This window comes from Tachysurus vachellii, chromosome 24 (assembly GCF_030014155.1).
Source record: "Tachysurus vachellii isolate PV-2020 chromosome 24, HZAU_Pvac_v1, whole genome shotgun sequence".
Lineage (NCBI taxonomy): Eukaryota > Metazoa > Chordata > Actinopteri > Siluriformes > Bagridae > Tachysurus > Tachysurus vachellii.
The window spans coordinates 8,578,385-8,601,364 of record NC_083483.1 but is presented as its reverse complement, the minus strand read 5'-3'; the positions used below and the strand labels follow the sequence as shown (position 1 = coordinate 8,601,364).

The window sequence follows — 22,980 nt, the reverse complement described above, 5'->3', positions numbered from 1 at the left end:
TGTTACTTTACTCAGCTAACGTTACATATGCTTATAAATAACACTAACATTCATGGTTTGTTCACGACAACTAATGCATTGAATAGTGTTAAAGTCTCTCTAAAGCTTTATTATTTTATTGACCAATAGAGTTGTACAGTATATATTTGTAAAGTCCACAATTTACGACTGTACTGGATCTCTGTATTGTATAAACCCAAGCTTTACAACTATAACAACATACAAAAATGTCACCTGCTATAAGGATTTTATGTCACTTAGCTATTAAACATAACATTTATGTATATTTGAAATTCACACATTCATAATTAAAGGTTTTGTTTCATTCCCATTAAAAGGCAGAGTATAATCCCATAACTGCATGCAACTACTAGCCAGAGATTATCCAACTTTTGTCTCATTTCTCTGTTTTAAAGATATCCTCTTAAAGAGTGGCACCATAATGCTTCCGATGTCTCTGGACTTGGCATGGCCAAGTGGTGGCAGTGTCGGATCAGTGCCGGAAATTGATAGAATAATGCTATCAGAGCTCTGGGTATCTATTAAAAATGAAAATTAGTGGGTTTGGATCATCACTACTTAAAAAATTCCTGCAATAATATATATATATATATATATATATATATATATATATATATATATATATATATATATATATATATATATATTTATATATATTATATAATATAATATAATATATAATATATAATAAAATTAATCTATCCCTTTGTAGTTTTGCAAAAAATGTAATTGACTAGAACATAAAATAATAAAAATAGAAAATGTTTTTATTAAGACAGAATCACTTATTATGAAGTAACTGAGTTAAATTTGTCATCAATAAAACTAAAGCTAATAGGATGCAATAGCTATAAATCTAGTGATGGTACATTTGTATGGCGAGACACTATAGGTGATTAGGGTCATTCTTTGCTCCTCCCAAAAATTCTTTTAGAATCCAGTCTTCGTATGATGTTAGAATTTAATAGGAATATACAGAATAAATGATCTAAATCTACGTAGGGTCGACCGAACGAGCTCTATATCCTATTAAACTCAGCTTTTTTCGAATACTCAACTATTTTGAATTTGATCTCATTTTGATATTACCTTAGAGGTACAAAAGAAATTGATAAATGAGGAACAGACATTGCTGGCTAAGCACACGCCTGTTTATGGTAACCACTCTGTGAGAATAATTGCCTAAAACAATCTTTTCTGGTAATGTTGCAGACTGTCTGTAAAGAGTACATTGATCTTTGTCCCCCACACACAGATATACGCCCCCCCCCCACACACACACACACACACACACACGCTCTTGTCCCTTAATTCTCTTGTTCCCTAATTAGTCTTAAAACAGATGGCCGTGCCATAATTATTCCTTACGTTACCAACTATGTTAACTAAGGGAAGTATAGGTTCACATGCCTATAAGACCTGACCTTATTGGGGTAACTGAGAGGTCAACCTAAACATAGATGCTCATACACATAGCAACACACAGACCCAATACAACCTCCCCCTTCTTGAACGACTATATATTCCTGCTTTTCCTAATAAACTTTGGAACTTCTCTTTGAAAGACTGATGCGTGTGTGTTTCATTGAGACTTCCCCAAGGCCTTGTGGAGAACAGAAATCGAGCAGAGGAACGAGAGGCTGAATTTAAGGTTATCCTGCCCAGGCGGCAGATGAAAGAGGGTTACCCTGTCCAGGCGACAGATGAGAAATTCCTTACAGTTTTGGGGGCTCGTCCGGGATACCATTATTCGGGTAAGTGCTGATTTGGTATCTTGTCATACCTGTTAAAGTGTAGGCACTTACCTCGTGTACTGGTATTTATATTGGGGGATATCAGAAGGACGGGCAAGTGCTGATTGGTATCTAGTCATACCGTTCAAAGTGTAGGCACTACTGTGCTGATATCCATATCCGTGTATAGTTAAATCGATATTGTCGAATGTATGCACGATGTGTAAGGGAATTCGTCACTGGTTATTGAACCAGTGAAAAAGCGCGCGCAACGTCTCTAAGGTTAGAGGCTATAAATTTATTTGATCGCCCTCTCTGTCTCGATCGCTGGTCTCCGATTGTGTTGTTTGTATTGTTTTGTTTGTGTGTAATAATATTGGTTGTACCTATAGTTGGACATGGGTAATTCAGGAATAAAATATCCTAAGCCAGACCACGAGGAAACTCCTCGTGACTGGATGAACCGTTGTGGTCTAGGTTGTTATACTACCCCCTGGCTAGATAATTTAGCAGGATGGACTGAATCACAACCTCAGTTTTTGACATATCCTCGCGGTGGTATTTTTAAACCTGAATATTTGGCGTCTGCTTACATTAAAAAATATGACGGCTTCGGTGACTCTGATTAGGATTTTCAGTACATGACAGACGGTTATAAGAAATGGTTAGAAATGAAACTAATCTGGGATAAATATCACTCTATTCCAAACTCAAAAAAAAAAAAAAAAAAAAAAAATCTCTGCCGAAGTTTGATCGCTAATCCTTTGTTCCTCACAACCTTCATGCATAATTGTAGATTTGAGGTGCAGAAGGTTCTTAAAGATCAGTTCACAGGTCATGGCAATATGAAAGTTAAAACTCTAGGGGAGAGAGTGCGCACCATGGAAGGCAATGGTATTTTAGAAAGTAGACAAGTAGTATGCCTCGCTGTGGCTGAAGGAAATGTATATAATGGTGACTCGGCCGAGGGAGAGGCCGGGGAAGAGGAGGAAGTAATTCATACTCCCGAAGCCCCGGTGCCTGCTTTTATTGTGGTAGGAATGGGCATTGGATGAATGAATGTAGGAAAAGACTTAGAGAGATGGGAGATGTTCCCGTAGGTCCCCTTCCAGCACTACCTTAAAAACCACCCCAAGCTGCACCCCGCCCTTTCACCGGGATGCAGGCAAATCCCTATCATGCATAGAGATACCCACAGAGCGCGACCCTGACCATGCTACATTGTACATATGAATCACATCAGGTAAATGAAATGTATTTTCTTGAGTTATGTGTAAATGGCACAGTGTATTCTTTCCTATTTGATACAGGAGCTACAATGTCAGTAATGGGGAAGCAATACAAGGGTCCTCTCTCAGGGGGATCCGTTAGCTCTGTGGGAATAGAAGGGGTCACAAAAGAAACGCCTTTTACTCCAGCCCTCCTCGTCACATGTCCTTCTGATCCTGACATTTTTTTACATCACCGATTTGTTTATATGTCAGAGTGTCCTTTTAATCTTTTGGGGAGGGATCTCATGAGCAGGCTACACGTTTCTATTAGCTTCTCTGGCTCTAAACTTGTCGTTTCTGTTCCTGAGTCTGCTCCACTGTCACATTTATCTGATATGAAGTTTAACGACTGTTTTCTCTCTACCACACAGAAATCACCATCCCCATCTTTTGCTTTACTAGACACTCTACCGCCCTCATTGTGGGCTGATCATAAGAATGACGTGGGTCTTGTGCAGTGTACACCCTATGAGGCTAAGTTAAAACATTTAGACCCTGTGTTTGTTAAACAATATCCTTTGTCTGAAGCTAAATTGCAGGGCGTGGATGGAGTTTTACAATCTCTTCTTCAACAGGGAGTAGTCAAACCATGTGTGAGTTCATACAACACTCCTGTAAATCCCGTCCCTAAACCGGATGGGTCCTGGCGCTTCACACAAGATTTGAGGAAAATTAATGACATCATCATCCCTGTGGCACCTGTTGTGCCAGATGTGGCCTCAATTCTCACCTCAATTCCATGTGAACATACTTTCTTTTATGTTATTGACTTATGTTCTGCCTTTTTCAGTGTTCCTGTCGAAGAGCAGACGCAGCCTCTCTTTGCCTTCACACACAGGGGGCGGCAGTATACGTGGACACGCCTACCACAAGGGTATATTGATTCTCCGGCAGTGTTTTCTGCCGTTGTAAGGGATGCATTATGTGATCTTGTTCTCCCCACTGGTTCTGTTGTCTTGCAGTATGCAGATGACCTCTTAGTCTCCGCAGCCTCTGAAAAACTCTGTGAACAAGCCTCCCTCCGCCTCCTTGGCCATCTAGCTTCAAAAGGATTCAAGGTTTCAAAACCCAAGTTGCAGTTCTGTCTGCCCATGGTGAAATATCTGGGGTTTGAACTCTCACAAGGCAGTAAAAAACTCTTTCAAGACCGTATACAGGTAATCCTCAATACACGGCATCCTGACACAAAACGCGCTCTCATGGCTTTCCTGGGGCTGATAAACTACTGCCGTCAATGGATACCTGACTGTTCTTACTATGACAAATGCCTCCGGTCTGCAATCTCCCACAAGGACCCAATGCAACGACTGCTGACATGGACTCCTGAAATGCTCGAAGCGTATGAGGCTCTGCGGACGGCTCTATGTTCCGCTCCTGCTCTGGGGCTCCTGAACTATGCGAAAGAATTTCATCTCTATGCCTGCGAGCATGAGGGCACTGCCTCTGCTGTCTTGGCCCAGGAGCATGGGGGGGGCATGAGACCATGTGCATTCCTGTCTAAAACACTTGACACTGTTGCCCAGGGCTTACCGGCGTGTCTCTGGGCTGTGGCCACCTGTGCTGTGATGGTACAAGATGCTGAGAAAATTGCCCTGTCTCATCCCCTGATCTTACATTCACCACATCAGGTAAAACAGGTCCTTCAGAACTTACAAACTCAACATATGACGGCACAGAGGAGGTCAGGTTATGAAACTATCTTATGTTCAACCAGTAATCTAGAAATTAAAGCCACCTCCTCATTAGATACGTTAGGTCACGCTCTTGCACGTCTAATTAGAACTCAGGATGGCACACTGCACGACACTCCTCATGATTGCTGTGCTGAAATCATTCACTCTACTAGCATTCGCCCTGATTTAGAATCCACTCCATTAAATACAGGCGATTTGCTATTTGTTGATGGCTCTTGTTCAAAGCCACATGATGGTCACTTTCTGTGTGGGCATTCTGTGTGTGCTCTGCCTGATGTTGTTGTTGAAGCTTACTCTTTACCTTTTATGTCTGCACAGGCAGCTGAACTTTTTGCTCTGACTCGCGCGTGTATTCTCTCTGAGGGTAAGGATGTAACAATTTACACTGATTCACGTTATGCTTTTGGTGTCGCCCATGATTTTGGACGAATTTGGCAAACACGTGGTTTTCATCCGCGGAGGGGAAACTTATTTCCCACTCTTTACGGTGCAGGACCTCATCACTGCCTGCCATCTCCCTCGTTCCTTAGCTATTGTCAAAACTAAAGCACACACACGTGATGATACTGTTGAGGCCAGAGGCAACTCTCTGGCGGACCGGGTAGCTAAACAAGCGGCACAAGCTCAAGTGCCCTTTCTGTCACTTTCTACTCCTATTAACACCTCCTTCCTCTCCTCCACTCTCATTCCCGATTTAGATCTCCTGTCTGTACAGTCTTATGCTACACCTAATGACTCCACCTACTGGCAAACGCAGAATCCGTACGTTGCCTCTGATGGCCTCTGGTACAGCTCTGATGGCCGTCTTTGTCTCCCGTCTCACTGCCTTCCCTTTCTCGTGCGCGAGTTTCACGGTGTTACACATCGCGCCCGAAGAGGGGTATGGGAAGAGATGAATAAACTCTTTTGTGTGGCTAATTTAAAAGGTACAATAGACTCAATCTTATCTATATGTCTGACCTGTGCTCAAAATAATCCTACTAAAAGCACAGCTAAACATGAAAATCTTCCAATACCAACTGCACCTTTTTCTGAATGGCAAATTGATTTTACACACATGCCACCACAGGGGCCTTTCAAATATCTCCTGGTGATGGTTGATAAGTTCTCAAGGTGGGTAGAGGCTTTCCCCTGTCAGCGAGAAAATTCTAAGGTTGTTACACGTATTCTGGCCAAAGAAATCTTGCCGAGGTATGGTGTCCCACACGCTATTGACTCAGACAAAGGAACGCCATTTACTTCTAAAATAACACAAGATCTGTGTAAGTACCTGTCTCTGTCATGGCGCTTTCATATTCCTTATCATCCCCAATCCTCAGGAATAGTGGAAAGAACTAATCGAACAATTAAGGATAAGTTGACTAAGGCTATGCAGGCGACGGGTAACAAAAATTGGGTTGATTTGTTACCCGCTGTTCTAGCAGAAATGAGAATGACACCGCGAAAAGATGTCCATTTATCACCACACGAAATTATTTTTGGTCGTCCGTTTCCCACACCCTTGAAGAAGGATAAGCCAGCTATAGATACAACTAATTTTGATGTGCACATCACTGAGTATTCTGCTGCCCTGATTGACACTTTATCAAAACACTATGAACAAATTTCAGCAGCTATACCTGTCATTTCTAAGGTGCCGACCCATCCCTTTCAAGTGGGAGAGATGGTATTGATTAAGGCATTAAAACCTAAACCATTGGGCGAAAGTAAGTATGATGGGCCAGCGGAAATAGTCGCGACTACGCGCACAGGTGTACTAACTGATCTTTTTCCACAGTGGATCCATGCTACCAGGGTGAAGAGATGTCCTCCAGGGGTCGACTCCGCTGTAAATGCATAAAAGTGTTCTCTGTGTAACACAATTTTCTTTATGTTACAGAGATACAGCCTTTTAACCCTTCCATGAGTTTTCTAGAAGGTGCTTCCAATCTCCTGGTTTCTCCTATCATCACTCTACGATGCTCAGCAGTGACCCCACGGACCCTTCTGTGCTGGCTCTTCGGACATCATTAAAGCTGCAGGAGGTGACAGAAAAGGCTGCAGAGAACTGAACGACTACCTCTAGTTGAGCACAGGACACACAACCAGTGACCAGTATGGTTGTCATCCTCCTCATCTTGATCATCTGCCTTGGGACAGGGTTACCCGTCCAAGCGCATCCTCATGACAACGAATTCTGGAAATTCGCCAATTGGACGGCCAGGCAACATACTAACGAGTCGTGTTATGTGTGTCAGGTGTTCCCAACGTCTGCCACCACAACTAGCCTGAAACCTCGAAATGACACTCTTGACACTACCCTCATAGTGATGGCCCAGATCTGCATCTCCGAAACGTGCATATCAGGAAGAACGACAGAGAAAGGACACGAAAATCAGCATATAAGATATCTAAAGAGAACTGGTGCTAGATGGTGTGCAAACAACACAAACGATGAGTTCTTTTGTATAAACGCATTAAGAACAGCACTGAAGATGGACCAGAAAGGCACTGCTTTTGTGAAGGACTTCCAGGCCCTCCAGGGACCTAACCACCAGTATACAGTTTGTGTAACAGCAAGGGGAAACATTTTCTTAGGAAATCTGACAACAAAAAGCTGTAACAAAACCTACACAGCATGTGAATTAGGACAGGAAAATGTAAGCACATGTTCCCTGATCTACCCAGGTGAAACCGGCACTACGTGGAAGCAGGACTGGTACTGGGTGTGTGGAAAAAATGTTTACCTGTATCTACCCAAAGGGTGGGGCGGAACATGTGCACGTACACAATTTGCTTCACATTTATCTATAATCAAGGGTAATCGCACCCATAATGTTCGTCACAAAAGGTCTACAAATGATTGTTCCTGTACTGTTTATTTTGCTTTTGTTGTGCCTTTGTGGCCCTTGTATTCTTCAATGTCTTCAATCAATGTTACATCGTATGATTTCTGGGTATCAACTTATCCCCAGAGTATCAGAGTATTATCCTATTCCTATGCAAGGTAAATAGATGATGAATGTATTTAGTATCTGAGAAGTGACTGAGGGTCTGGCCCAGGCCAGGGATGCAGTAATAGTGATTACTCGCTTAGCCCGGCTTCCAGAAAAAGATAGATAATCATATATGAGTTGTTTATCCATTATAAGTTTATCATGGATAAAAGAGGGGAATTGTGAGAATAATTGCCTAAAACAATCTTTTCTGGTAATGTTGCAGACTGTCTGTAAAGAGTACATTGATCTTTGTCCCCCACACACAGATATACGCCCCCCCCCCCACACACACACACACACACACACACGCTCTTGTCCCTTAATTCTCTTGTTCCCTAATTAGTCTTAAAACAGATGGCCGTGCCATAATTATTCCTTACGTTACCAACTATGTTAACTAAGGGAAGTATAGGTTCACATGCCTATAAGACCTGACCTTATTGGGGTAACTGAGAGGTCAACCTAAACATAGATGCTCATACACATAGCAACACACAGACCCAATACAACCTCCCCCTTCTTGAACGACTATATATTCCTGCTTTTCCTAATAAACTTTGGAACTTCTCTTTGAAAGACTGATGCGTGTGTGTTTCATTGAGACTTCCCCAAGGCCTTGTGGAGAACAGAAATCGAGCAGAGGAACGAGAGGCTGAATTTAAGGTTATCCTGCCCAGGCGGCAGATGAAAGAGGGTTACCCTGTCCAGGCGACAGATGAGAAATTCCTTACACACTCTTTCTGTGCAATGATGATAGATTAATACTTAGAATCCTAATCATATTTTCAATTTGAATGGTTTTATTGCTTCTTCCCTATCTGCTTTCTTACTCCTTGAATTTAACCCAAGTCCCATTTTGAGCCACACAGAGTTATTTGCATTTTGATGCATGGGAGCTGAAAGGGAAAATATTGCGCTACCTCTGAGTTGTTCCCAAACCACCAGATGTAGGTGACAGTTCCCACTTGGCTCGGCCACAGAACCACTGTCAGGTTGACTTCCTTATTTTTCACTGCCACAAACGGCGCAGAGAGATGGATATACTCCAGCTGACCTACTCCGAAAACAAACACAAGAAAGAGTGCAGATACAGAGAGGGGTGAAAAGGAGAGAGAATGAAGCCATAGATAAAAACCCAGGCATCTGGAAAAAAAAAAAAAAAAAAAACAGAAAGTAGCAAAAAAATAAATTAGTTTACAGGACAGAGTAAAAAGAAAAAAAAAAACAGCCGTATCCAATATATATTCACAGCTGTTCCACCCAGGGAGCTCCTGCCATCTGTGAAAGATTTTTCATCTCCTGTGTTTCAAAGGCAGCCATTTCTGTTTCTCAAGCTCGGCTGGATTGACAGATCTGAAGACCGGGGCCTTTCCGTGATCAATAACTCAACGCCGTGACATCTGTCTGCCTCAACATGCCAGCAATGGTCAATTCAGTCAGTGCGAAGAAGCACCATATACTGATTATTGTACCTAATGATTTCTGATCAGATCAGCATGACCTTCATATCAAAGTACAGCCTGGCAGAAATCAACAACCAAATGTGCATGCTGCCTGCAATCAATATCCCATGTTTAAGTTTTTTTACATACAAAATTAAAAAAGCAACATTAATATATATATATATATATATATATATATATATATATATATATATATATATATATATAAAACAGGATTTAATTCAAAATAATAAATAAATAAATATATAAATTAATTAATTTCCTGTTCACAAGCCCAGAGAGTAAAAAAAAAATGAGTAAAGGCATTAAACTGGTAGATAAAATGTACATTATTTGTTAGTAGCAACATTCAAACAAGCAGATGATCCTTATTTCTGAATTTCAGTCAAATATTAAATGTCAAGAAACTTTACTGTGGATACAACTGTCAACTTAGCAGTCATACTTCAGTCAGGTTTTTGTGAGATAAATGACACAAAAAACAAACAAAACCAGATTAGACTTTTCATGGCTATGGATTACACCTCTTCATGTGTGTGCTTAACTTTGGCTCAGATGACATGTAACGTTTCTACATATAAACAGTTCATTAGGAAATTCCTGCATGTAACCATAGTCACTCACATGTAACGTGTAAGAAAAGAACTGCCGTCTCGAACCCCAGGCTGTTCTCAGCTGTAGCGGTCACTCTGTAGATTCCCACGCTCTTGTAGATGTGTTTGATTCCATCCTCGATAGAGCTCACGTTGGAGTACGTGATCGCATGGCCGTCGCCGAAATCTAACGTGATGCTCGTCCTTGATCCGTCACCCTGCCGTGAAGCAGCAATGACACATGATTTCAACATCAAGTAAGCTATTGCACTGGGCATCCATTAAAAATAAAACGTCAAACAAATTTTGCCTTGAAGATTGCAGCGAGCATTTGTCAGTCCCAGTAAGCAATGGCATGAGATAGTGAATAATCCGTTTTGACACAAGACAGCCTGTTGTTTGGCTCAAAACCTTGGAATTTCAAAGAAATACATAAGCACTGATCTCTCTGACCTAATCTCTGGTACAGCTTGCTATTGTTTAATACAGACAGCTCTATTCAGTCCCACTTAATACAAAAAAATTACAGTTACATTATGGGCAAAACCTAAGCAGATCTTAATGGAACCCCTCAAAAAAAAAAAAAAAAAAAACACATCAGCCAGCAAAAAAAAAATACATTCATATTAGCATGACCCTAGCTAGTGTTTACCATTAAGAGGAAAATACAGTACATTAGGGGTGCATTAGGTAAAATGCTACGCGAATTCATTTTTCAAGCTAGTCCTCTATTAGTGACTGAAAGCCACTTAACTTTGAGCAAATGACTGGTCCAGCTAGCTCAGCGACACATTAACATTTTGAGTGACGTGTTCTTGTATGCTGTACTGATAAATCACCTGCTCTAGGAAAACGAGGAAGGTGACATTGTGGCCCAGTGTAGCTGTGAGTTTTCCCTCGCTGGTGACCAGGTGGAGACCTTTAGGGGCCTGGCTGGGGCAGGGTCGCCTACGGGCCATGTACAAATCCACCACACCTCCAGTGCAATTATTATAGACCACCTTTCTGTATCTACACACATTCAAAGAGACAGAAAGGTACATGATTAGAAGTTGGTGTAAATGGTAATGCTGTGTAAGTGGGTGCATTTAAAGTTACTAGGATGGTCCTTCAAAATTTCACCACTGATCAGATGTGCTGCGTTGCCAAATCTAATAATTATTTACACTCTGAATCTAACTATAATTGATCGCTGCTGGTTGGGAGACATACATTATTGCATACATTAAGCTGAGTTATATTATTATTATTATTATTATTATTATTATTATTATTATTATTATTATTATTATTATTAATATTATTTTTTATTTTTTTTTTTCTTGCTTTTTCATTTCTCCTTTCTTTCACACTTTCCTATTCTATTTATTTATTTCTTTATTTCTTATAAATATTCTTCAGTTTCATTTTTTTTTCTAGTCTCATTTAAACAGTTTTCTCCCGTTGACATGGGGGGCACGGTGGCTTAGTGGTTAGCACGTTCGCCTCACACCTCCAGGGTTGGGGGTTCGATTCCCGCCTCCGCCTTGTGTGTGTGGAGTTTGCATGTTCTCCTCGTGCCTCGGGGGTTTCCTCCGGGTACTCAGGTTTCCTCCCCCACTCCAAAGACATGCATGGTAGGTTGATTGGCATCTCTGGAAAATTGTCCGTAGTGTGTGATTGCGTGAGTGAATGAGAGTGTGTGTGTGCCCTGCGATGGGTTGGCACTCCGTCCAGGGTGTATACTGCCTTGATGCCCGATGACGCCTGAGATAGGCACAGGCTCCCCGTAACCCGAGGTAGTTCGGATAAGCGGTAGAAAATGAGCGACAGTGAGTGAGTGTAACAGACATGCCTCTATTCTACTCAAGCAGAATCGTACATGAGTAACTTATCTGCACCTCTCTGAATATCTCTACCTCAGTTACATCTGAGGGAACACTGACGTGTGCACATTTGCAGTTTTAAATCCCCACCCGGAATCCAATCCAACATGCTTTCCAGCTGCCTGATCAGCAGTTTTGTTTAAAACTTACATTTTTGTGCTGTTGTAATGAAAATAGCTGTGAAAAGTTGAAGAATTAACAATAAGCGTATGCTATATATACAGACAAGCAATCTCACATAATCTCTAATAAAAAAGTTGACACTATTACGATGCCTTGTGGAGCGATGCGTCCGAGGTATATTCAACTCAGCTGGAGAAGAAAAACTTCTCCATGGGAAGAATATTTAAGGAAGAAGATATGGAACCCCAAAATAGGATCAGGACTCTGATTTCTTATGCCAGAGTCTATTCTTTACAGCAGTGGCACAGAAATAAAAAAGGGGGGAAACAGAAAATGACACATTATTCTGGAGTCCATTAAGCATTTTAGTGTTAATGTGAATGTGGTAAAAAGAAAACACAGCATTTCAGTTTTTAAATGATTATAAAGCTACATTCATGAGTGACTTCTTCTGCGAATGATGACTAACAATAAATCAAAAGCACAGCCTTAAATCTTTTGTGCTCTTTAGTCTGGAACATGCTGGAGTCAGTTTTTAAGCAAAAGACAAGAGCAACATTTCTCTTCCTTATTCTCCCTTCCTCCTTACTTTCTCTTTATTCCTCTTTTTGCCATTTGTCTCTTTCCCTCTCTTAATTGTGCCCTTTCTTTCATGCTTCCTTTATATCATTCTCACTCTTGTTCTTTATCCTCTATTTCTACATTTCATCCTGTTTTTCCTATTTTTCCTCTTCCTGGCAAATTTATTTTCTTTCCCTCTTTACCTGCTCTTTGTTTTTTCCAGTCTTAAATCTGTCTTTTGCGTTTGCCTCTTCCTTCCTTCCTTCCTTCCTTCCTTCCTTCCTTCCTTCGTACTTTCCTTCCTTCCTTCCTTCCTTCCTTCCTTCCTTGCCCCCATCCCTCTCTCTTGCCCGCCTGCCCTCCCACCTTCCTAATAGTCATTTATTTATTTAAATTCACTGTATTCAATTCCATTAACTTCTGCTAAATGTATTTTCTTCTTCTCTTTCTATCTACGTAGCTTTCCCTCTCTTTTTTGAATGTCTGTTAGGATTGGTTTCAGCCTGCCACCCTACTGCTGTTCATCTGCCTTAGCTAATCATAATCTTGTGTGTCTTTGCCACTGATCCGAGAGGCTTCGTCGGCTCATCCCTTTCATCCCAAGTTTCACTCTGGATCTAAGGATATTCATGTCTATGAGCACTTGAAGAAGACTCTCAGGGTTGCATGTTATGCATATCCATGTCCTTCACTTATTGAACCAACACAAGTGGACTTTTTCTGCATAAGATGTACAGGGGAATACAAGGTGCTTATACGGTTGTATTTCTGTTCCGTGTGCAGTCTTGAATAGGTATAGAATAGAAATATGCTAAGTGCTCACCCAGTACTGTTGAGGAAAGTGTGGCCTGTAATGCAGCTCCTGGACATGGAAGAGGGATGAAACCAAAATGCTGGTGTACATCGCCCATCTGTTCTTCGCTCATAGCCATAATCACTGCAACACACACACACACACACACACATGTCTATGCAGTGCAAGAACAAACAAACCCCAGAAAAAATTGTAAAACATCATTATAGAAGTTTCTCTTTTTCTTAAACCTGATGTAATCCATCAAACAGATTTCATCTAGCTTCCGTTGCTACTTTCTTTCCTCACGTAACACTAGTGACAAGATGCGAATGTCTGTAATATGAATGATCTGTTCTTTCGATACAGATAAACAACACATAACAAACTCGGCTGTGTTTGTCTTTTTGATCGAGCATACAGATCAGACCGGCTTAAGTTGTTTGTCCTACAATTAAAACCCAATGTGACTGCACAGCTCAAGAAGATGGGGACAAATTGCTGCAATTATGGCGACACACAACGCAGATGCGGTCGCATCGTGATTGTTAATGAAAGCTATTACACTCCGTGATTAATGTCTTTCGACGGGTATTTCTGGGTAGCGGTTGCCCCCGTGGGGTATTCAGATTTGTGGACAATAGAAAAGCGACATTAATAATTCTTAGAATTTACAGGAAAATAAGCAAAATGGCATTCAAGTCACATGAAGCAGGAGTGCTGCTGAATTCAGGGACAGGTTTAGACCTTCAAAAAACGAGAGGATGGAAATCTTACAGAGGACGTGCGGATGCACGGATATAACACATTGTAATGCAGAACCAGTATACAAACCCACTAGCAGATGATCCCAATCCCTTATCATGACTGTTTTCTTTCACAGTTGACTGGTTTTCGCTTACCGGAAGCAGTCTCAAAGCTAATCTAGCTGAGCTTTGCTGAAATGCTAATCATAGCAGCCTAGGCTAGACGGTGAACTCTGCTCTTGTTTGAATTTCCATATGTTGTTCTTCTCACTTCAAATTACACAGTAATTACAGGCTACAGCTGGAGTGACTGAAACATACATAATACACATAACGTCAGTTTTTAGCTAAATTAATCAATGAACCAACAAGGCAAAGGCTAGAGTGCGCTAGATATACACGTGAGCTAGCTAACAGCGTTCAAATGGGCAAAATCAGCCCTGCATGACAATGTGGGCATGTTTTTGATTTTAAGAGGTAAAGGGGCAAACTAATGTATTTCAGGAATTCTATATACATGTGAAAATATCATACATTTAATCTGCAATCAGGAATTTGGGGAATGGGGGAATTTTGCTATTTCAGTTCAACAGAGAAACCCCAAGTAAATAGCAAAGCTTCCACATACAGTAATTCGGAAAAGAACAAAGCGAGTTGTCATGGCAGTGACAAGTTTCATTGTATAAGAATTACTGTAAGTTTTGGGATTCAGAAGTAGAATATAGATCCACATTGCAAAGAGGTTTGAAGACAAAGTGAAATTGCAATCCAAAATCCAAACCACTGAGGTGGACAAACAGTCGTAACACAATAAGAAAAAGTAAACATGACCTGAGAGTAAGGTCAAGTAAAAATAATCCAGAACAAACAAAACCAAGCAAGGACGTCAGACATAACAAAGGCTGAGAAACAGACAACAGACTTAGGTATGGCAAGATTGCAATGGCTAAGGCAGCGTTATACTTGTATCTGTATTTTGCACCTGAATCTGGATGTTGTCTACATACGTATTGAAAAGACGAGTGAAAACGGGTTTGTGATCTGAATGTTATCTGACCAATGTGTCTCTGGTCAATGAGAACGAACTTTGATCGGATCATCGTAAGATCGACATCACACAAAACCCTGCCCAGTAACTCCCAAACTGTCAGAAAGATGGGCACCAGGCTGTGAACCGTGTTTGAGACTCGCACATTTATATCTCTGTGGAGTGATACGCGTATTTAAGCTAAGCTTCAAAGTAGCTACAGAAATAAATCAGTAAATGAATGTCTAGCTGACAGTACTGTATGTGTAAGCATGGGAGTCGCTGCACATACTGTAGCTTTGTGGTTCTGAGATGCAATCCATCGCAAATCTAATGAAAACTTTATCAGAAAGTTCTAGAACGATTAATTGTCTGTAAATTACGTACATTATTCCCAACACAGTTGACAATGATCCAGAACCCATAGGTTTCTTTTTACTGTTTCTAAAACGTTTTAAAACCCACTGTACCATGGAGCTATTTTTTCTCTGCAGACTTCAATAAATATTGTGCAGAAAAGAGAGATCCGATCAGATATCTAGTACACAAGCAAGTGTAAATGGGTCGTATTCTAATTGGTCGATGATCCAATCTGCTTGATCGGATTACAGTGATTGCATTTTAAAGCCAAGTGTAAACACAGCCCAAGGTACCATCTAAATAAGTACTATAAAAGTAACCAAGAAGAGATTGCTAGTGATTATGCTAAATCTTTCATTAACTACGTCACACCCAGTGTCGCTCATGTTATGATTGCATTCTGAAATGAAATCACATCGAATTACGTTGGAAAGGTTTTTTAAACAGATTTAAGAAAGAATCCAATCACAATAAACCCACGTTAAGCAATGTAAGATTTTGTTCAATGATCCAGCCCTGACTTTCTGGGATTTTAAGCCACAACCATGTCATCACTAAGAGTCAGTATAAACAAAATAAATAAATAAATGAAAATAAAAGCATCACTCACCATTCAAAATCAGACTCTGTGCACTCACATGGGTCAGAAGTCACCGTGACTGATTGGGCCTTACCCATAACACACTTGGCCATTGGCTTCAGCTTCCGATAGATTCTCTTCACACCCATGAGACAAGGCTCGCCCTGTAAGAATTTATAATAAACTCAGCAAATCCTGTTTTTCCCTAGTTTATTCCTCCTATAAATAATTCAGTTTCCAGTGATGGAGTGTACACTGTTACTAAAGCTATGGTGTTAGCTTTTCTTGTTTCCATTATATATATTTATATATACACCCATCACTTGAACTTGAATTGTTCACTGCTCATACCTTTGTGTTTTTTTTTTTTTACTCGGGTGAATGAAAACAATTCTTTTTGAAACTCAGCTCCATTTATCTTCTTCTGTCACATATAGCCTGATTTAAGCCTTTATCAGAATTAGTGCTCTGGTGCAGAACCCACACATTAATCATGATTGGAAATTATGCAATAGGGTTAATGCAATCAAATTTTATTTATTCTAATTTACAACTTGCTATACTAATAAACCAGGAGTGTGCAAAACATATGATGCAATATTCATATTCTTTCTTACACCCATGACCATCTGCATCGTCAGAGATGTTTGCATTAATACCATCTGTTTAAATTATTGTGTCATCTAAATCTTTAGTTTTCTTAATAAAAGTAAAGGAAACTCGGGGCATAAGGTATCAACCCATCACAAGGAACAATCAGACACGATATGGGCAATTTAGAGATGACAATAAATGCAAGCCTTTGGAATGGGGAAAAAAAAGAGAACAAGGAAAGAAAACACAAAATCACCAGGAAATCATGCAGCTCTGGGGGTGTAAGGCAAATGTTCTATAACCACTTTAGCCACTGTGACCCCATATAACGCAAATTTTGTAAATATGAATTAAATAACACAGAAGTAGATTTATATTGGCTCCTTGACTTATTAGAGTATAGCTATAAATATATTTTTATACTGTATCTGCAACCAAGGTTTGAAAATAGTTCTTAAAAAATTAAAAATAAAAAATAAAGCAGCAAAATGAAAAAAACCCCAAAACATTCTATTTACCCTTTCTTCATAGCTTGCCGAATGCTATAGCAGCTGAAGCTGATTCATCAATTTAGCAAATTATTTCCATTCACCATTTATTATGATTTTTTTTACAACAGTTTCACGAATCAGACAGATCTTTCTGTATGTCCTTCCTTCTGCTTAAACCTTCACTCATTTCTATGCAACTTGGACAAAAAAAAGCAATGTGCTTACTTGCTAACTATAAAGCGACCCATTTTACAGACGGCGTATATGAAAAAAATAAGATGCTGACCCGGACTTTTGAGTCTTTGCTTTATTATTTGAATTATTTGCTAAGGGAAAGTTCAAATGCAATGATTGACACAGTAGATGACGAGAGGAAATCAGCAGCTGGAGGCAGCCCTTGCCTGCCTGCTCTGATATTAAAGTAAAGCTCTTAACTCGCACCCATATTCCCTCAGGCCTGGCCATGTGCTGGACCTAATCTGTCCATACGACTCTGAAGGAAAGTGTAGAACACACACCAAAACAAATATTGCTCAAGCAAAAGGAAGTACAGAGATCCTCAGAATTGTCAACCCTGATTAAAACAATATAATGGCAGTCATTATGGTGACCCATAAAATTTATTGATTAATTAAAAATTAATGAATTAAAATACACTAAAAAAACAATCCAGATAAAACAAAACGCAAAAACAAACACAAACACAAGGACGATCTTTTTTTTTTTTTTTTTGCGGTTTGCAGATAACTTTCTGATTATCTTGACGTTACTTGCGTTATTGTCTGTTTTTTGGTTCTGCTGTGATCGGTGCTGCTCTTGTGTTTTTGTTTTTGCTGTTGTGTTTTTAAATTTGCTACTATCTTGTTTTGTTGCCTTGTTTTTAGATTTGTTCTTGAGTTTTTTTTTGTTTGTTTGTTTGTTTTAGATTTGTTCTGGTGATTTTTCTTTTGTTGTCTTTTTGTTTTTTAGATTTGCACCTTTTTTGTTTTGTTGTCATGCTTTTAGATTTGCTCTTGTTTTTTTTAGGGGTGCACCGATACCACTTTTTCTCTTCCGATCCGATTCCGATACCAGAGTTTGCCAGTATCGGCCGATACCGATACCGATCCGATATCTGTGTTCTTTTCTACCTTTAGAACTAAAGCATGTATACAACTCATTTAGTTATTAAGATTTATTTGTTTCTGGCAAAGAAATACAAAAATGCCCATTACTGGATGAAAAATGAAAACACAAGAAACCTTAAAAAAGTATTAATGCAGTAGAAAACAGTACTTTTAACAGTTAAACCATAACCATATATCGTCGCTGTCGGGCGGAAACCTCGTACTGTATGTCCAAATTTTGTCAATTTCATATTTTTTCACATATCGATGCTATTGGTCAGTCCCCACGTGGGTCTGTCATTTTTACAAGTTATTAAGCAATCTAAAGTCCTGAAAATAGCTTGAGCGCAAATCTCATAACTCCATTGGACACTTCAACTGTCCACCTCTTCCTCACTCCTCAGGAGAGCTTCACGGCATATTTCTCCTTAATAAGAGTCGCAACGAATCAACACGTCTTCTGAGGTAAATGTCTTCAAAACACTGGGCTAATTGAAAAAAAAAATCTTGACCCCCGCTAGTTCTGGTGCTCATCTGAGGACAGGAATTTAGCGCAAGACAATCCACTGCAACACGGACTAAACCCTGTGCATTGCAGATAAGGTTTTTTAATTTCCTGAAAAGTAATGGTTTTGGAGATACGAGGATTCCGCCCGACAGCGACGATATACTGCAATTATTAAATTAAATTATTTTCAGAAGAAAAGGCAATATTTTAAAGTGAATCTTAAAAAAAAATAAAAAAAACTCTTGAAACACAATGCAAAATGTATTAAACAGTAAACCTTGCACTCATCAAAAAAAAGTGCAATGCAACATTGCAACAACCAATGGAACAACCATGTCTAAATATATAGACGTCACCAATGACATAAACCTGTTTCAGAATTCGCCCCGACTTCGCCGCTTACCTTCCAGGGCCGCGGGCGACACTCACCTATTCCCCGTTCCTCTTTGTCCTGCACCCGGTTCTCCCCCTCTCGGAGGGTTTTCTGGGGGCAGGTCGGGGGGCGGACAGGGCATCCGTCAGGGTCATCTGCTTTGACGGATCATCCTTTTTTCGCTTAACTTGTGCGAACTCCATGTGTTCTTTTGCATGATGCTTCTGAAGATGCTTGATTAAATTTGTCATATTGTAATTCGAAATACTACATCCACCTCTTGAAACTTTGGCTTTACAGACATTACAAGTTGCAGTGCTAATCTCTGCTGAATCAAGCGAAAATACTTCCAAATGAGCGACATGTTTAACGCACTGAGGTAAATGGAAAGGGTGCCTGCTAAACTTGCCTGTCTGTCACAGGCGGTTGTGCAACATATTTTCTATAAAATTTATTATATTTATTTTCATGAATGCAATTTAATATATAAGTGTATTTTTCTTATAAGTTCAAGCAATAATCTATGATGTTTGCTGTTCATTAATCAACCACCACAGATATCGGATTTGGATCGGTCACGCACCACCGATACCCGATCCACTCAAAATGCTTGGATCGGTGCCGATACCGATCCAAAATATCGGATCGGTGCATCCCTAGTTTTTTGTTTGTTTTGTTGTCATGCTTTTAGATTTGCTCTTGTTTTTTGTTTTGTGGTCATGTTTTTAGTTCTGCTGTTGTGTTTTTGGGTTTGCTGGTGTGCTTTCTGATTTGCTGGGTGTTTTTTGTGGGGGTCGGGTGGAGGTTGCTGTATTATTCTTGTTATTGCTGGGGTTTTTTTTTGGTTTTGTTGTCATGTTTTTTTTTTACTTGCTGTTGCGTGGATTTGTTATATTTTTGGTGTTACTGTAGTGGTTGTTGTCATTGGTGTTATGTTATTTATTTTTGGTCTTGCTTTTGTGTTATTTCTTTAGCTAATGTTTTTTTGGGGGGTTGTTATGTGTTGTGTTTCTAGTTTAATATGTTTTTTTGGCACTCTGTATTCTTGATTTCATAAATAAGCAGCTGTTTAATGTTTAGAAATAAAAGATTCATTATCACTAGAGGCATATCTAATAGTGAAAGACGTATAAATGTATATTCTCTGCTACTTGGATTTGTCATGTTGGAAGCTTTCCAAAATTTAGACTGGAAAGTTGAAAGTTTCACCTGGTTATGGAGGTGCCAAGTCTGATAGTCTGCTTCAGTGCAACGCCTGTTAAATATAGACCTGAAGTCGATCTTCACCAGCTGCCATTCAGACCGATGACTGACATGCCCGAAAATTCTGCAAATAAAGAGAATCCCATCAGCACCGTGTGCTGTGCTACAGCCTCCATATTGGGTTTTCACTGACACAAGTGATTATTGTGACATGTCAGCGATGCATCTGTCATGCGTCTTCTCTGCCCTAGACAGTCATTACCTTACTGAAATACAAGCAAACCTTTGACATTCTTAGACCTTTGGGAGAAAAAAAAATCACAAAGTAAGGAATATTCCTGCCCAAAATGACTAATGAGCCAATGAATGCTAATAAGAACCTGTTCCCGTGATCTCATTTGCATGATGCTAACTGGTGCAATAATTAGCTTTCAGCATTTCTAAATCCTTTAAATCGATACAGTTTTGAGGAGTACTAAAGTTTCACCTTGGATGATGACATGACCTAACTTAATGGATATTTCAAAATCATTTTAGTCAATAACATCAAATGACAGTAAAGATGCTACATGAGCTGGATGTTCATGGCTGCAGGCCCTAACAGCTCATTTCTAGCAAAAATATGGTAGTCTCTGCCTTTCAAAGTTCTTCTCCTCTGGTTTTTCCCTTGTTGATTTGAAGAGCCAAAAATAGGCTTGAATGCAAGGCTTGCCCTCTTGCACATTGATCTACGCTGATCAAAATGCAGAATGGGTCGTTTTGATGTTTGGCGAGACCTTGAAAGAAATCCTTCTCTTATTAGTGAGAGAAAAGAGGGAAATGATGGCAACTTGTCTGTTGCACAGGCATAAACCTAAATAAGACAAGGCATTAACCCTGTAAATTCTCATCTTGAGGTTTTCAGTTGCTGTTTTTAAATGAAGCTTCTCACCAAAATAAGTTAAAGGTCATCCATCCATCAATCCATCCATCCATCCTTTTTTTTAATACATACGTCATAATAAGCGTCTCTTCCCCTGGCTCGCCCAAAACTCCATCCACAAACAGCGGGGAAGATGTAAAGCTATATTTATTCCATACCCGGCCCTCATCAAAACTCAACCTGAGAAGGAGCACAAACATCACACACACACACACACACAGAAAGAAAAAAGAGAGAGAGAGAGAGAGAGAGAGAGAACTGTTTTATGTACCACATCACTGCTTTTGCTTTGAAAAGACCTCATTTCCTCGACATGCCTGACTACTACAGTAATTGAAAAAGCTAAACTGTGCCAGTGTGATGACTTTACAGCATCACGATTCTGCCTTCTAATGAAAGCTTTACACAGTCCTCTGAGATTAAGACAAATATTTACACATTCTATACACTAAACTCATTCTGAATGCTGAATTGACTCAGCTAGCAACATATTCATAAAAAGATAAAACATGGCAAGCTTGCGTGAGCTTACCATAAGTGTCTGATAGGGAGAGGAGTGTGTTGGATAGCCACTAGTGCACCTCCTTGGTCCAGGTATAGGATGCTGTATTCCTCGTCAAATATCTGAAAGAAAAAAAAAAAGGACCAAAACTATGTATAGTGGCCTGAGAAAACCATTTATCTTTTGACATTTTGACATTTTCTATTACATGTAATTTTTCACTCTGCAAGCTTTCCTGCACTAAAACGTGTTCTTTATTTTATTTTATTTTATTTTTTTTTTAAGTTTAAAGTGAAAAAACTGTACTCAAAGATCCCTTTTCCAACTCCAATGATTTATGGACTCCCATGCATTAACTATCTACAATCAACTATTATGTATTGAATTATTTTGACATGTTTGACATGTATACATTCATTTATATTTTTAAAAGGGCATTTTTAAAAATTTTTAATAGACTATTAGAGTTGCCATCTCTTTAGTGTAAGTGATGGAACATATGTATCATGGATAATTTGACTGCTAGAACATATGAAATTCAAATCCTGTGTGTGAGAGTGTGTGTAAAAGGGATTTAATGTGAATCTACCATCAACTTTGCAGAAAACACGGACATGTTTTTTTTCGATTTTAATTTATGTCAGGACTCGGACTTTGGCCATGTGCGTTTGATTATGTTCTGTGTTCACGTGTCTGCCCCGCCCTTGTCTCTTCCTCCACGCCTGTTCCTTATGTCTAACTGTCACGTGTACAGTATTTAGCAGTGCCACGTTGCCTATGACGGCGCAGAATCCTTGTCGTCTCTTGTCAAGTCTTTTGTCATGTCTGGTATCGTCTGCGTCCTTGTTTTGTGTTTTTAGTTAATAAATCCAGTATATTTTAGCTATCCTGCATTTAGGTCTGTTTTAATCCCCGCATCGCTGACAGAAGGATTCCACCATTTAAAGACCCAGCAGGATCACGTTAGCCTGGACCGGCTCTGTGGGAGTATTTTATTTTTTTTCCGGTGTGGTTTTTCTGCCCTGTTTATCCCTGGACTTCTGTTGTTTGTATGACATTTGTTCTGGTGAGGGATGCCGCTCCACTTCTGGTTTCCCGTGGAGGATGCCGCCTCACTTCTTGCCAGCGGACGATGTCACCAGCCCGAGTTATGTTTGTTTTTTTAGTGTCCTGCAACATCAACCCGAACCTGTTCCATTGGGGGACGTCACTTCACTTTCTGTTTTCCATTGGAGGACGCCACCTCACTTACTGTCAGAGGGGGTGTTGCCCCATGGATATTTTTGTTTATTTTTTGCTCCGTGGTGGAGGATCTTTCCCACCCTCCCTCCCATTCTGGTTTTCTGGACTTTGGTCTGGCCGCGGTGTGTCAGGGGTTGTGCTCAGCCCTTCGGCTCGGCTGTGGACGTCGCTCAGCCCTTCGGCTCGGCTGTGGAGGTCGCTCGGCCCTTCGGCTCGGCTGTGGAGGTCGCT

The 22,980-nt window shown here is 40.0% G+C and overlaps 1 protein-coding gene across 1 annotated transcript in view; it reads right to left on the bottom strand.

Annotated features, from left to right (window-relative positions):
• LOC132839287 (VPS10 domain-containing receptor SorCS1) overlaps nt 1-22,980 on the bottom strand; it is a 221,771-nt gene that overhangs the window by 15,940 nt on the left and 182,851 nt on the right. Inside the window, exons 13-20 of the mRNA XM_060860185.1 lie at nt 21,538-21,629; nt 21,078-21,185; nt 20,090-20,207; nt 15,839-15,972; nt 13,126-13,239; nt 10,593-10,764; nt 9,785-9,971; nt 8,618-8,751 (exon numbers count right to left, since the gene is read on the bottom strand). Coding sequence (XP_060716168.1) covers nt 8,618-8,751; nt 9,785-9,971; nt 10,593-10,764; nt 13,126-13,239; nt 15,839-15,972; nt 20,090-20,207; nt 21,078-21,185; nt 21,538-21,629 — 1,059 coding nt within the window. The remainder of the gene's footprint in view (nt 1-8,617; nt 8,752-9,784; nt 9,972-10,592; nt 10,765-13,125; nt 13,240-15,838; nt 15,973-20,089; nt 20,208-21,077; nt 21,186-21,537; nt 21,630-22,980) is intronic.